At 45.4% G+C, this 14,084-nt stretch overlaps 1 protein-coding gene across 2 annotated transcripts; it reads right to left on the minus strand.

Moving 5' to 3' along the window:
• Positions 1–1,760: 1,760 nt before the first annotated feature.
• Positions 1,761–9,049, minus strand: LOC132387551 (zinc finger protein 239-like). Of its 2 annotated transcripts, none has more exons than XM_059959929.1 (2): positions 4,997–9,049; positions 1,761–1,974 (listed from the first exon to the last, which is right to left on the minus strand). In XM_059959929.1, the coding sequence occupies exon 1, from the start codon at positions 7,589–7,591 to the stop codon at positions 6,869–6,871; it is 723 nt and encodes a 240-aa protein (XP_059815912.1). In that variant the 5' UTR covers positions 7,592–9,049; the 3' UTR covers positions 1,761–1,974; positions 4,997–6,868. The 2 variants fall into 2 exon arrangements, with proteins under 2 accessions (XP_059815912.1, XP_059815911.1); XM_059959928.1 differs by having other exon boundaries at positions 1,761–2,105.
• Between the last annotated feature and the right edge of the window lie 5,035 nt (positions 9,050–14,084).

Here is a 14,084-nt window from a genome sequence, read left to right on the forward strand (position 1 = left end):
CCCCTCGGTCTCCACACATCTGCTTTTCTCTGTTTTATGTGAGGACGATCACTGAGTCTTCACCACCCTCTGTGGTGGGGATTTACAAACATTCACCACCCTCAGAGTGGAGACATTTCCCCTCATCTCAGTCCCGTTCAGTCCATCCATGTTTCAGAGACTGGGATCCCTGGTTCAACCGGTAATGATGTTGCGCATTTCAATGTGTTCTCCTCTCAGTCCTCGATTCTCTAAATGAAAGAGTTATCGCATTTGATCTTTCTTCATATGATGACCCCACCACTCCAGGGATTAGTCTGGTGCATCTTCATTGCACGCTTTATAACAATTACTCTCTAACCTCTTTGTTAATCCTCTGTGGAATTAATTTCCATCTTCTGCAGCACCGTGTTGGTCCAACCACTTACTTCCCACCCTTGTCACTATTTCCACCTTCCACCTCCCCCCTCACCTGGATCCACCTCTCACTCCCCAGCTCTTGCCCCATCCCCACCCCTCTCCTCTTTTCTCTGACTATTTCCCGTCTACTCTCAGTCCAGAGGGAGGGTCTCGGCCCGAAATGTTGACGGTCCATTTCCCTCCACAGATGCTGCCCGACCCACTGAGTTCCTCAGGCAGCGTCTTTGTATCCTGGTAAACTAACAGCCTGACAATGTGGACCATGGATACCCCTTCCTCTAAAAGTCATCGAATCACTCAGACGGCTAATCGCTGACAGGAATTATATTTGTTGGTCATTACATTCCAGCTGGATGGAGTTGATGGAGAGTTCGGCGTGTCCCCGTGAAACAGCCGAACGGCCGAGCTCTCTGCACTGTCCCTCCGGCTCCGGCCAGTGGTGGCGCTGTGGGGACCCCCGGCCAGTGTCTTGAGCAGAGGGAGACGCGCAGGCGCGCTGCCGACACTAAGCCTCGCAACTCCGAGCGACCGTGAGCCCGGGCCGATATCGGGTTTGTGTAAATCGGGGGCCGGTAGCAGTGAGAAGGGGCCTGGCCCAAGCTCTGCCGGGTGGCTGTGGGCTCCAGGCACTCCTCAGCCCCGGTTTTAACTTTGCGACCGAGCCCGGGCTGTGGGACCAATTCCTTGTGGTTCTCCAAGGGGTGAAGGGGATCTGTCCGTGTGTGTGGGTAGAGGTTATCAGTGGAGTGTGGGCGTGGGGTTGTAAGCGGGTTGGGTTCTGTTGCGAGAAAGTGGGATGATTGGACATTCCGTGATACAGGGAGGAGGGTACCGAGACAAACTAAGTTGTAAACAAGGTGAACTGGATCAGACAGCTTAGCTCGCATGTCCTTTCAGGAAACAACAATTCTCTCTTCATATTAATGACCGTCTAAGATTGCTGTTCTCAAGAATATGAGTTACAAGATTGTGTGTTACAGAGCCCCAGAGTCTAGGACAGCTGTCTCCGTCATGGGCTGCGAGTGCAGATTGGGAAGGGGGAGGGTGTGTCAGTGACCCTTGCATCAGGGGACACGGGTTTCGACATCCTCCTGTGAGGTATAAATGTCCTTACAGTGAATTCGGATATGCTGGCATATCGGGAGTCTGAAAGGGAAAGGGAATCGGGAAGGGGCTGAGGACAGAGTTTTAACAGAAGAACATGTTCAGGGGTAAAGGGGTACAGGAGCTGTCTAATAGATCGTTTTATTTATTTATTTTTTGTTTGTGTGAACTCACAGAAGGTGACTGGGGAAGAAACTTGTTGATGGAGGATACCCAGAGGCGAGCAGGTCAGGCACAGAATCAGGAATTGAATTGAATTGACTTTATTTCAACAATTCATGAGGAGTATGTCTCCATCTAAATGTGCAACGTGCAATCATAGTAATTTATAAGAGTTTATAATAATTAAAACAGACAATGTAATATAGAGTACATTCAAGTCAGCGTCAGTTCATCAGTCTGATGGCCTGGTGAAAGAAGCTGTTCCAGAGCCTGTTGGTCCTGGCTTTTATGCTTTTATGGTGGTAGCGGCTGGAATAGAGTGACAGAGATGTTATTTCCTTTGTCACGGGTATAGACAGTCGTCTCAAGTGAGGAGTTTGTGTGGAGATGCAGCTTCCCTGGAGGTGGTGGGAAGAGGACACACCAACAGGTGGAACCAGCTGTGGGAAGACATGGTTTGTCAGGTCTGATGACGAGCTGAATGTACCATAACCTTCAGACTGAATCAGAAAACCATTCCGAGGGTATTTGAAATGTCAGAAGCAGGGGAGATGTGATCACATGTGCAGAGGGCAGGGGTTGTGTCTACAGAACCTCAGTGAAATGGTTTAAGTGCAGGGTTGAAAGCACAGTGTTTGGTGCGGGATTTATTCACTGATTGTGACACTGTGAGAGGGTTAGTTTTGCTGTAAGGCAGCAACATTAATGGAAGACACAGGAACTTCATCAATTGCCAGTTATTTAGCAGAAGTGACCAATCTCAATGCTACCTTGACAGAAACAGATACTTCCAATGGTGACAAAGGGGTTCAGTCTGGATTATTTCAGGTTGGAGAGGGGTGTGGAGTTTTGAGATCAATGCCTTGCGGTGCCACCATCGGTAATTTAGCACGTCCGGAGTGGTGGATCACACAGATCAGAAACAGGCCTTTGGCCGGCCATACCTGTTCTGACCATCCACTCACTGTCTACATTGGTCCCATTTATCAGCACTTGGTTCACAGCCGACTGTATCTCGGCAGTTTCAATGCTCATCCTCTTCGTAAATGTTGTGAAGGGACCTGCCTCCACCACCACCTCGGGCAGTGAGTTCCAGATTTCAGCTGCCCTCTGAGTGAGAAATCTCCTCCTCCGATTCCTCTAAACCTCTTCATCCTCTGCTTAAATCCATGCCCTCTGATCTGTGACATCTCTGTCCCAGGATCGTGGCCGATATGGGCATCAGTGAGTTCTTTCATACGGTTCAGCATGGTAAGTTGCTGTCGAAAGTTAGGTCACACGGGGTCCAGGGAGAGCTGGTTAACTGGATGCACAGATGTCTTGATGGTAGGAAGCAGAGAGTGATGGTGGGAGGCTGTTTATTGGACTCGAGGCCCGAGCCCAGTGAGGTTCCCCAGGGTTACACCCCATTGCTCTCATTATTCATTGATTTTTAATTATATTTGGATTTGCATAGTTGGTTGAATTCTGCGCTCTACTTGATTCTTCATTGATCATGTTACTATTCTGAAGATTTGCTAAGTATTCTTGTAGGAAAAACTATCTCAGGGTTTTATGTGGTATCTGACTATATAAAAGTTATGTACTCTGATAATAAAATTTACTTTGAACATCAACCATTGCTACTTGTCATCTGGATCAGTAATCTGGTTAAGAATATACAGGATATGGAGAGTAGGTTTGCAGCAAGTTAAAACAATTAATTTTTCTCAAAAAATATTGTATAAACACTCCGCTCTGTTTCCCTCTCCGCACTCAACCACCCCTCCCTTTACTGTCTTCCCTCTCTGCCCCGTCCACCCTCTCATCCTGACATTTCACATAAGTTCCGTGTGAAAGTGAATTATTTTCAGGGAATCTGAAGGGGAATTCTTCACTTTGGTGAAGAGGTTGGTGAGAGTGTGGAATGAGCTGCCAGTGGAAGTGGAGGATGTGGGTTTGATTTAGACACTAAAGAGGGATTTGGGTGAGGACGTGGGTGGGAGGTGTATGGAGGCTCTGATGCAGGTAGCTGGAAATGGGCAGTAACAACAAAAACAGGTCAGCATTGACTAGAAGGGCTGATAGGCCTGTTTCATTGCTGCTTGGCTCTGTGATTCTAATAATATTGTGGTTTGTAATTTCCACAGGTAGTACATTGCTACTAATGTCTGAACCCAGAAATTTGCCCAAACAAGAATTGAAAGACTCTTGGCTGGCTAAAAAAAGTGTCTGCAAGCTGTGATACTTGCCAAAGGGGGTGCTACTGAAAATGTAGGGCGCCCAAACATTTGCTTCTGGCCCTTTTCCTTTTTTTGTTATTTTGAAACTGTAATAGATTGAAATAAAAATGTAATCTTGCTTAAATATTAAAGAAATGTGTCATCTCTAACTTTATGCCTTTTGGAAATCAGGTTGTCTTTTACTCGCTGATCTATTCACATTAGCAGAACTTTTGACAGGGGGTCAAAAGCAAGGAAAATCATTGGGAAAATCAGATCGCTACTGGAAGAGTGGATTGGGAAAATCAGTTCTGCACTGGATCTCAAGAGAGAGAATTTCTAGAATGTCTATGAGATGGCTTTTTAGAACAGCTTGTTGTTGAGCCCACTAGGGGATCGGCTGTACTGGATTGGGTATTGTGTGATGAAACAGAGGTAATTAGAGAGATGGAAGTGAAGGAACCCTTAGTGATGACAACATGATTGAGTACACTGTGAAATTTGAGAAAGAGAAGCCAAAATCAGATGTGTCAGTATTTCAGTGGAGTAAAGGAAATTACAGTAGCATGAGAGAGGAACTGGCCAAGGTTGACTGGAAAGGGACACTAGCAGGGAGGACGGCAGAGCAGCAGCGGCTGGAGTTTATGCGAGAAGTGAGTAAAGTGCAAGACAGATATATTCCAAAGAAAACTAAGTTTTCGAATGGATAAAGGATGTAACCGTGGCTGACAAGAGAAGTCAAAGCCAAAGTAAAAGCAAAGCAGAGGGCATACAAGGAAGTAAAACTTAGTGTGAAGACAGAGGATTGGGAAGTTTTTTTAAAAACTCACGAAAGAAAAGTATGGTCATTAATAGAGAAAAGAAGAACTATGAAAGAAAGATAGCAAATAATATCAAAAAGGATACTAAAATCTTTTTCAAGTATATAAGGAGTAAAAAACAGGTGAGGTAGATATAGGACCGAAAGAAAATGATGTTGGAGAAATTGTAAATGGAGATAAGGATATGGCGGAGGAACTGAACTGACTCCATGTGTGTATATGCAATTATGATAAGAAACACAGACCATAAAACTTAAATGACAAGCTGGCTCAGAAAAATAAATCATCACTCTGGATGAAAACATTTACCAGTGAAATGTGTATGACCCTCCATGGGAGACATCCCAATGATCTGAGCAGACGAGATGGTGACAAGGAAGCATCGAGCACCTGACTGAGAGTTGGAGACTTCTTCCCAGAAACAGAGGAGTTCCTTGCGGAAATACAGGACGAGGTGGGTAACAAAAGTAAAACAAATCGAAACTTCATGAAATACAAACAAACAAAGCAGTAAGTGCAGAAAAGGCCAAGAGAAACCAGACACAGTCCAACACATTCTAGGATCCTGCAGCAGTTTAACTCAATCTGATTACTTACACAGGTACAATCAAGTGGCAAATATCATTCACCAAAATCTTGCTTTAAAATACAAACTCATGAATGCCCTCCATCACCTCATGAAAACACCATAAATTCAAGCCTGATCCAGTTTTAGAGCCAAAATCTTGCAAATTATATGATCATCAATACATTATTTCAGATAGGTCAATCCATCTGGTTATAATATTACAGGATAAACAAGCAGGAACAACTCCCTCAATAGATAAAACCATTCCTAACACACATGTTCCTCAACCAGTGGAGCACCTCACCACAGGTAGTGTTTGTGTCGTCAGTCAGATAACCTAATTACTTTCTCTGTCAATCTGCTTCCAAATGTCATTCGTTGACATGCCCTGTTGCTGAATCCCCTCTCCTCATCATACGTTCTTACCCCGAACATCGTCCAGGGCCCCAAACTCTGCTCTGTGCAGACCTGCCTCTGGTTTCTGACCCAGCTTCATTGAAAATCCAATTGATGACTTCCCACTCTGCTTTCAGTCTTTAGAGGACAGTGGTGTTCGCTAACAACATTTTAGAAGTGGGGAAAGTGACCCATAATGTGGACATGAGTCGTGATTAAGGAGGTTAAATCCCAATGTCATTCTTCCTCAGCCCAGAGATTAGAGAGGCAAAGAACATCTCAGACAGATGCGCAGTCAGCTCGACTTCTTCAGTCTGCAAGAAATTCAAGGGAAACATATTCACCCACAGAGTGATGACTATTTGGACCTCATCCCAGGGAGAGTGAGAGGTGAACAACAGGGGAGGATTTGAAAGATCTGTTGTGGAACAGAATCACTGGCAGTGTTCAGCCGGCCTGAGTTGACTCTCTACTGTACACTAGGTGTGTTATAAATTCACTAAGTAACAGAGACAGTGCTTAAGATAGAACTGATTCATTTGTCACAGATCTAGTCCCATTAAAGGTGAATATGCAGCAGAAGAAACTCCTCCCATGCCCAGTGACCAGGGTGCAGAACTGGGTGTGGTGAGCAGCAGCAATAATTGCAGAGTTCAACACTTACAATCACTCTCAAAATAGCATTCAGCAATGGTGATGGACAAATATCCAGCATGAATCTTATTGAAACTTTCTCCCCTGTGTGAACCCGGTAGTGTGTTGTAAGTGTAACACACTGTAAGGTTTCATTGCTAATGTAATGACCTCTCTGTAATGTTTCACTGCTGAGGTAGTGGTTTCTCTGCAGCAGCAATGTTTAGGATACAACTAGAGATAACAGGGTTTTGGAGTGCTGGGCTATCCAATGACAGAAATGTTCTTTCTTGTGAGTCTGAATGAGAGAATTTCATGGGCTTTTGCTGTGGAGAGATGAGAAGCCACAAATGGGGAGAGTTGGCCCTTTTTTTTTTACTTTACTAACCCTATAGTCAAAGTAAGAATTATGAATCACATCTTGTGTACTGTTTGTTATTTTGGGGTATTGATTTGTAACAGGGGACGCGGCGCAGCATCCACACACATTTGGCCGAGCTAGGGGGCTATCACCCCCTATATTAAGCTGCTAGCCAGAGTGAGAGTTACATAAGGTTAGATGACTGAGTGAATACATTCCCACATTAACAGGAGGTTAACGGTCTCTCTCCAGTGTGAACTGACTGGTGTGTCAGTAGGCGAGATGACTGAGTGAATCCCTTCCCACAGTCTGAGCAGGTGAATGGCCACTCTCCAGTGTGAACTGACTGGTGTGTCAGTAGGCGAGATGACCGAGTGAATCCCTTCCCACAGTCTGAGCAGGTGAATGGCCACTCTCCAGTGTGAACTGACTGGTGTGTCAGTAGGCAAGATGATAGAGTGAATCCCTTCCCACAGACTGAGCAGGTGAATGGCCTCTCGCCAGTGTGAACTGAATGGTGTGCTTGCAGGCTAGATAACTGTGTGAATCCCTTACCACAGTCTGAGCAGTTGAACGGCCTCTCGCCAGTGTGAACTGACTGGTGTGCTTGCAGGCCAGTTAACTGTGTGAATCCCTTCCCACAGTCTGAGCAGGTGAATGGCCTCTCTCCAGAGTGAACTGACTGATGTACCTTCAGTTGAGATGACCGAATGAACCCCTTCCCACATTCTAAGCAGTTGAACGGCCACTCTCCAGTGTGAACTGACTGGTGTGCTTGTAGGTTAGCTAACTGTGTGAATCCCTTTCCACAGTCTGAGCAGTTGAACGGCCTCTCCCCAGTGTGAACTCGCTGATGTACCTTCAGTTGAGATGACGAAGTGAATCCCTTCCCACATTCCGAGCAGGTGAACGGCCACTCCTCAGTGTGAACTCGCTGGTGAGCCATGAAGTCAGATGACCGAGTGAATCCTTCCCCACAAATTCAGCAGATGACCAGCCTCTGCCCACTGTGAACTGACTGGTGTTTCCACAGGTGGGAAGACGACTGTATCCCTTCTCACTCACAGAACAGGTGAATGGCCTTGTCCAGTGTGAACTTGCTGATGTACAGTCAGTTGAGAAGACCCACTGTAACGTTCTCCTTCGCGTGTAACGAACGCCGAATTTAACGTCGAGATAAACCAGTTAATAAGGACCAGATCACAGTAAGATTAACCATTTACTGTTCACTCTTTACATTAACATATGGTGAAAACTGTTGATAAAACAATACAAGATTGATACAGTATTTGTTCCTTCCTTAATATCACATTTCAAGTGTAAATACTTGCAAAGGTGACTATAACTACATTACACTAAGGTGCAGTATACAGGGAGAGTTTACCTGCTCCATTGACTACTTTAAATACACTTCCATGCAAACTATCCGCGACTCTTTAACTAACGAAAGCATAAACATTATCTACCGTCGTTACTTCTAACAGGATCGGCATTAACATCTTAGTTCAATATATCGATTATCTATTAACTTACAGCGTTGCTCTCACTGTGATTTCTCATGCCTGCAAAACTACTTCTGCTCAGGTGAGCCTCTTGGTAAGCCCCCACGCTCGCGCTAATTTCAAACCGGTATTTTCCCACAAGACGCGGCGAAACCGGATGTGACGTCATCGCATGCCGATATATTTTACATGCAATGAATATACTTTAAACACTTCTAATTCTAACTAGAAAATACTATCGAATGAATTACTAAGCGAAAATATTATAAACTAAATAACTGTCATAAAGACAGCACACCCACTGAATCCATTCTCACAGTCTGAGCAAATGAACGGCCTCTCCCCGTGTAAAATTTCCGCTTTGCCAGTCGGTCAGATGACCAAGTGAATCCCTCCCCACAGCCTGAGCAGGAAGGATGATCGAGTGAATCCCTTGCTCCACTTCTTAAATATCTGGACAGAGACAGCAAAATTGGCATGTTGTGTTTGAGATTCCCGTAGATAAATTCCTTGTTTTTAGCCTGTAAAAAGATTTACAAAATCCATCAATGTGTGTGGGGCAACTTTTCATATGAGATCACTTGAGTTGTCACGGTGTGATCTGGCAACACACTCTTACAGTGAAGTTCAACCCGAGTTGGAGAGAGAAATCATCTTCTAACTGGGCACAGTGTTGGTACTGGAATGACCATCAAACTCTCTGATGCTCTTCCTGTCTCTTTAAGAATGGGGCACCTCTCCCATCTCCAATCTGCGACCTGGCTCAGTTTGACTCTCGCCATTGGTATTGCTCCCTCTTCCCACTGAGCAGCACGGGCTCCTGGCCCCACTGTAACTGAAATACTCTCACACAAATAGCCTGCAGTGTATTCCACGCACCCACCACTCTCTGGGTAAAAATCTTACCCCTGACATCCTCTCGGTATCTATTTCTAAGCACCATAAAACTATGCCCCTTCGTGTTAGCCATTTCAGCCCTGGGAATAAACCTCTGCCTATCCACATGATCAATGCCCCTCATCATCCTATACACGTTAAAAAGGCTCTAAACATAAACAAGGACATTATACATTGCTTTGGGAAATTGTCAGAAGTATACAAGATTATGAGGTTATAGGGTAAATGCAAGCAGCTTTTTCCACTGAGGTTGGGTGGGATGGCAACCGGAGGTCATGGGTAAGTGGGGAAGGTGAAAACTTAATGGGAACATATGGAAAAGCTCTTTACTGAAATGGTCGTGAGAGTGTGCAATGACATGTCAGCACAAGTGGTGAATACGAGCTTGGTTTCACCATTTCAAAGAGGTTTTGATGGAAGCCTGGATGGTAGGTGTATGGAGGGCGATGGTCTCGGTGCAGTTAGTTGCAATAGACAGCTTAAATGGCATTGACTAGATGGGCCAAATGGCCTGTTTCTATTTCTATTTCATTATTCTATGACAGAGAAGCTGGACAAACTTGTTTGGAAGGGAAAAGGTTGGAGTGACAACGGAGCAGCAATGGCTGGAATTTCTGGGAGCAATTCAGGAGCTGAGTGATCGACATATCCCAAGGAAGTGAAAACATTGGAAACCAGGAGGACATAACCATAGTTGAATTGAGAAGCTAAAGCCAACATAAAAGCCAAAGAGTGGGCAAACAAAAGAGCAAAAGCTATTGGGAAGCGAGAAACCAACAGAAGACAATGAAAATGTTCAGATGAGCTCAGGGCATGGATGATGATTAATGAGTCTTGGTAGCACCCAAAAGTCTGAGGCATTTAAAGGAACGAAATATCCGGGGCTTCAATATAGCCAGAAAGCCAAGATTCCCTGCACCAGTTACGTTTCAACTGTTACATTGTTAGGCACATAAAGTCTCTACACCCTCAAAATTTCACTTCTGAAGGCCTCCCACTTACAAAGTACTCCTTTGTCAGAAAACAGCATGTCCCAATCCACACTTGTCAGATCCTTTCTGATAAAGGATCCTTTCTGATCCTTCTGAAAATTGACCTCTCTCCAATTTAGAATCTCAACCCATGGTCCAGACCTCTCTTTTTTCATCTTTATTTTGAATTTCATGGCATTATGAACACTAATTTCTGTCACCAGCCCTGGTCATTGCCTAACAGCTTTTTGCACACTTCTACATCAGGAATTTTACGTACCAATTAAGGGCACATTTGACAAACTTTACCCCAACTAGTCCTTTTACAGTATGGGAGTCCCAGTCAATATATGGAAAGTTAAAATCGCTTACAATCTCAACCTTTGTTTCTTGGCATGGTCTGTGACCGCTCTGCAAATTTGTTCCTCTAAATCCCTCAGACTGTTGGGTGCAACCAAGCCCCTATAATGGCCACAATATCATAATTCCCTGTCCTGAGCTCATCTGGCTTTCCTACAATGTTTCTTGCATTGGGATATACACAGCTCAGCACATTCATCGCACCATACTCAACCATTTGATTGTTGACTCTGTCTGAGGTCTGAACAATATCTGACTGGTATCAAGAAAACAAACTCTCCCTCATTATCACAAAAACAAAGGAGCTGATTGTGGAGGACAGGAGGAGTGGAGACACAGATAAGGGCATCACCCTGGGACTAGTGAACAACCGACAGCTTCTCCAGTTTCCGAATCCCCAGTAGTGGGCACTTAATCTGGACTCCACCGTGTTTGAACCCCTTCCGTCAGCGGCCGGCCCTCATGTGATTCTGTGCTATGACACTATGGGGTGCTCATTGAGGAAAGCCAATATTATGCACCCCTCGAGCGAGGGAAGTTCCCAGTCATGGTGATTGGACAGGATTAAGGAAAAGAGGGCAGCACATTACTGGCCGAATTTCCGGATTTCCTTTGGTGACAGACAGGACTGGTGGCTCCCCATATCATTGTTAGGGTTTGCCCTGGGTTCAAGTCAAAGAGCCTACAGTTCATTGCCTTCACCCTGAGGAAACAAGCCTCCAGCACCAAGGGAGACTGGCAAGACTTGGCCGTGGGCCAACTCCGATACTGGAAGGACATTGAGGTGAAGACGGGACATCTGGTAAGACTCTCTTTTAATATTGACTGAACCCAAGACATTGCACACAATCTCTGCTCAATTTCAGTCAAAATGAAGTTGTCTGCAACAACTGCCCCCTGTCTGGATCACCGTGAAAGAAGGACAGACTCTCCCATCCCTTCCTCAAAACCCCCTCTAGCCCGAGATAACGTTCCTTGAGGATGGAAGCTCTTTTGTGGATCCAGCAGGAAAACGATATTCTGACTATACAATAGTGACGGACAGTGAAGTAATTGAGAAGGCCTCTTTTGAAGCAGCTGTCTCCGCCCAGAAGGCTGAGCTGTTTGCTCTGACTCGTGCCTGTATCCCAGCAACAGACTAAAGTGGGAATGTTTACTCCCGTTATGCATTTGGAATTGTACATGACTACGGGGCTCTCTGGGAACATGGGGATTCCTGTCTTCCTCTGGCCACCCCATTAGTAATGTCACCTTTGTAAACAACTTACTCACCGCTCTACAGATACCTCGAGCTTTGGCTGTTATTTAATGAGCGGCCCACACCCACATGTTGACTGAGTCACTAAATGCAATGCTTTAGCGGAAGAGACAGCGAAAAGTGCGGCACAATCCTAGTAGTTGTAGTCTCCTCGGGTTCCCATCAGGCAACCCTCTGTGACATAAGCAGAACAGGTTTGCCAGACATGCGGGAGGTACATACTTTTCATGGGGACATCTCTGAGCAGCAGCGCAAATTGTGGTCCCAGATGGGGTGCTAGAAAGAACCCAACCTAGCTATTTGGATTACTCCAGCGGGACAGGTTTGTGTTCCTAAACAGTTTTTACCAATATTGGTCGATCATATACATGATTTGACACACCTGAAAGGAGGGAATGGTTGGTAACCTGTACCCTGCACACCGGGTACGAGTCCCTTGCCAGGTGGACCCTTTTTGTGTCTACAAGTTGATTTTATTGAATTGCCTAGAGTACATTGCTATAGATACTGTTTAGATATTATAGATGTGTTTAGTAGATGGGTTGAAGCTATTCCAACTACCAATAATACTACTATGTCTGTTGTGAAGTTATTGTGCTGTCTTTACAACAGTTATTTAGTTTATAATATTTTCGCTTAGTAATTCATTCAATAGTATTTTCTAGTTAGAATTAGAAGTGTTTAAAGTATATTCATTGCATGTAAAATATATCGGCATGCGATGACGTCACATCCGGTTTCGCCGCGTCTTGTGGGGAAATACCGGTTTGAAATTAGCGCGAGGGTGGGGGCTTACCACGAGGCTCACCTGAGCAGAAGTAGTTTTGCAGGAATGAGAAATCACAGTGAGAGCAACGCTTTTTCACCATATGTTAATGTGAAGAGTGAATAGTAAATGGTTAATCTTACTGCGATCTGGTTCTTATTAACTGGTTTATCTCGACGTTAAATTCGATGTTATCAGTTACACGCGAAGGAGAACGTTACAGTGAAAAAGCGGCATTATCAGGTGTTTCAAGTGCTGCAATGTCAGCTCAATCCAGCATCAAGTCGACGCCGCCCAGCGACAAGGGCAGTAAACCGACATCAAGTAAGCCCACCCGGGCGTTATCAGGTGTTCCAAGTGCTGCAATGTCAGCTCGATCCGGGATCAAGTCGATGGCGCCCAGCGACAAGGGCAGTAAACCGACATCAAGTAAGTCCACACAGGCAAGAGCCAAGGCAGAAGCCGCCAAGGTCCGACTGCGTTACGCCAGACAAGAAGCAGTTTTGAAAATGAAACAGGCCACCAGAGAAGCCGAAATCCAGAAAGAAAAGGGTGCCAGAAAAGCCGAAATCCAGAAAGAAAGGGCTGTCAGAGAAGCCGACATCCAGAAAGAACAGGCCATCAGAGAAGCCGAAATCCAGAAAGAACAGGCCATCAGAGAAGCCGAAATCCAGAAAGAACAGGCCATCAGAGAAGCCGATATCCAGAAAGAAAAGGCTGCCAGGGCCACCAGAGAAGCCGAAAAGGCTGCCAGACAAAGGAAAGCGGCCGCCCGAGAAGCCGAAACCCAGTTGGAAATGGCAAAAATATCGACAGAGTTGCAAGTGCTGCAGCTAGAAAGAGAAGAAGAAGCTGCCATGGCGGAAGCAGAGTACATAGAAGAAGCTGAAGGGTCGCGTGATCTGACCGAAGCAAGATCTACTTTAGAAAGGACCAGACTGGAACGCACAAGCGACTATGTACAATCTCAAATAGACAGGCAGGCTCGTCTCCCCTCTCCATACGTATTCGATAACTTCCCCAGCTACGAGGAACCTCAGAGAGTCACGATTGCATCACATCCATACGAGGAAGGAAATTTACCCTCACGGCTCCGTGATGAAGTCAAGAATGAAAGAACCGACAACGCTCCTTCACCCCCACAACAGGACGGCGGGGAGGGAAAGGTTCACTCCAGGACAACAATTGTCAGCTCGAACTGTACAGAAGTTTGCGGTCAAACTCAGTCAAGCCGTTCTTGTTCCAAGATCTGCCTCACTGAGGTGTACCCTAAAGAAGCACAACAAGACATTACCAAGCGTAAAGTAACCGACGAGACGCTAGGTCAGTTAGTTTTCGTTCGAACCGAGCACGGAAACAAACTTGCACAATCAGCTCAAGATACCATTTCTTTAAAACCCAAAGACACCAAGGTCTTCAGAGATGAAGCAAATAATGGGGTTGCCCCATTGCCTTTCAGAGAACCACGCCAGCGCTCACCAGATAACAAAGAGCAGGCAGTCAAACGGTTCACGTCCTTACGGAAAACCCAGAAAAGGAAACCTGAGATGCAGCAATGCACCCGATTGGCCCACGAGGTACTGTGCACCCTAATGGCAGAGGTCACAGCCATTATAAACGCACAATCATTCCTACCTGTGTCTTCCGACCCAGAAAACCCCTTTATACTTTCGCCATCAACGCTC

This window comes from Hypanus sabinus, unplaced genomic scaffold, assembly GCF_030144855.1.
Source record: "Hypanus sabinus isolate sHypSab1 unplaced genomic scaffold, sHypSab1.hap1 scaffold_1975, whole genome shotgun sequence".
Taxonomy (NCBI): domain Eukaryota; kingdom Metazoa; phylum Chordata; class Chondrichthyes; order Myliobatiformes; family Dasyatidae; genus Hypanus; species Hypanus sabinus.

What these genes read in the sequence shown, in the direction of transcription:
- LOC132387551 (XM_059959929.1), bottom strand. Translation starts at nt 7,591, where the DNA reads ATGGCTCACCAGCGAGTTCACACTGAGGAGTGGCCGTTCACCTGCTCG.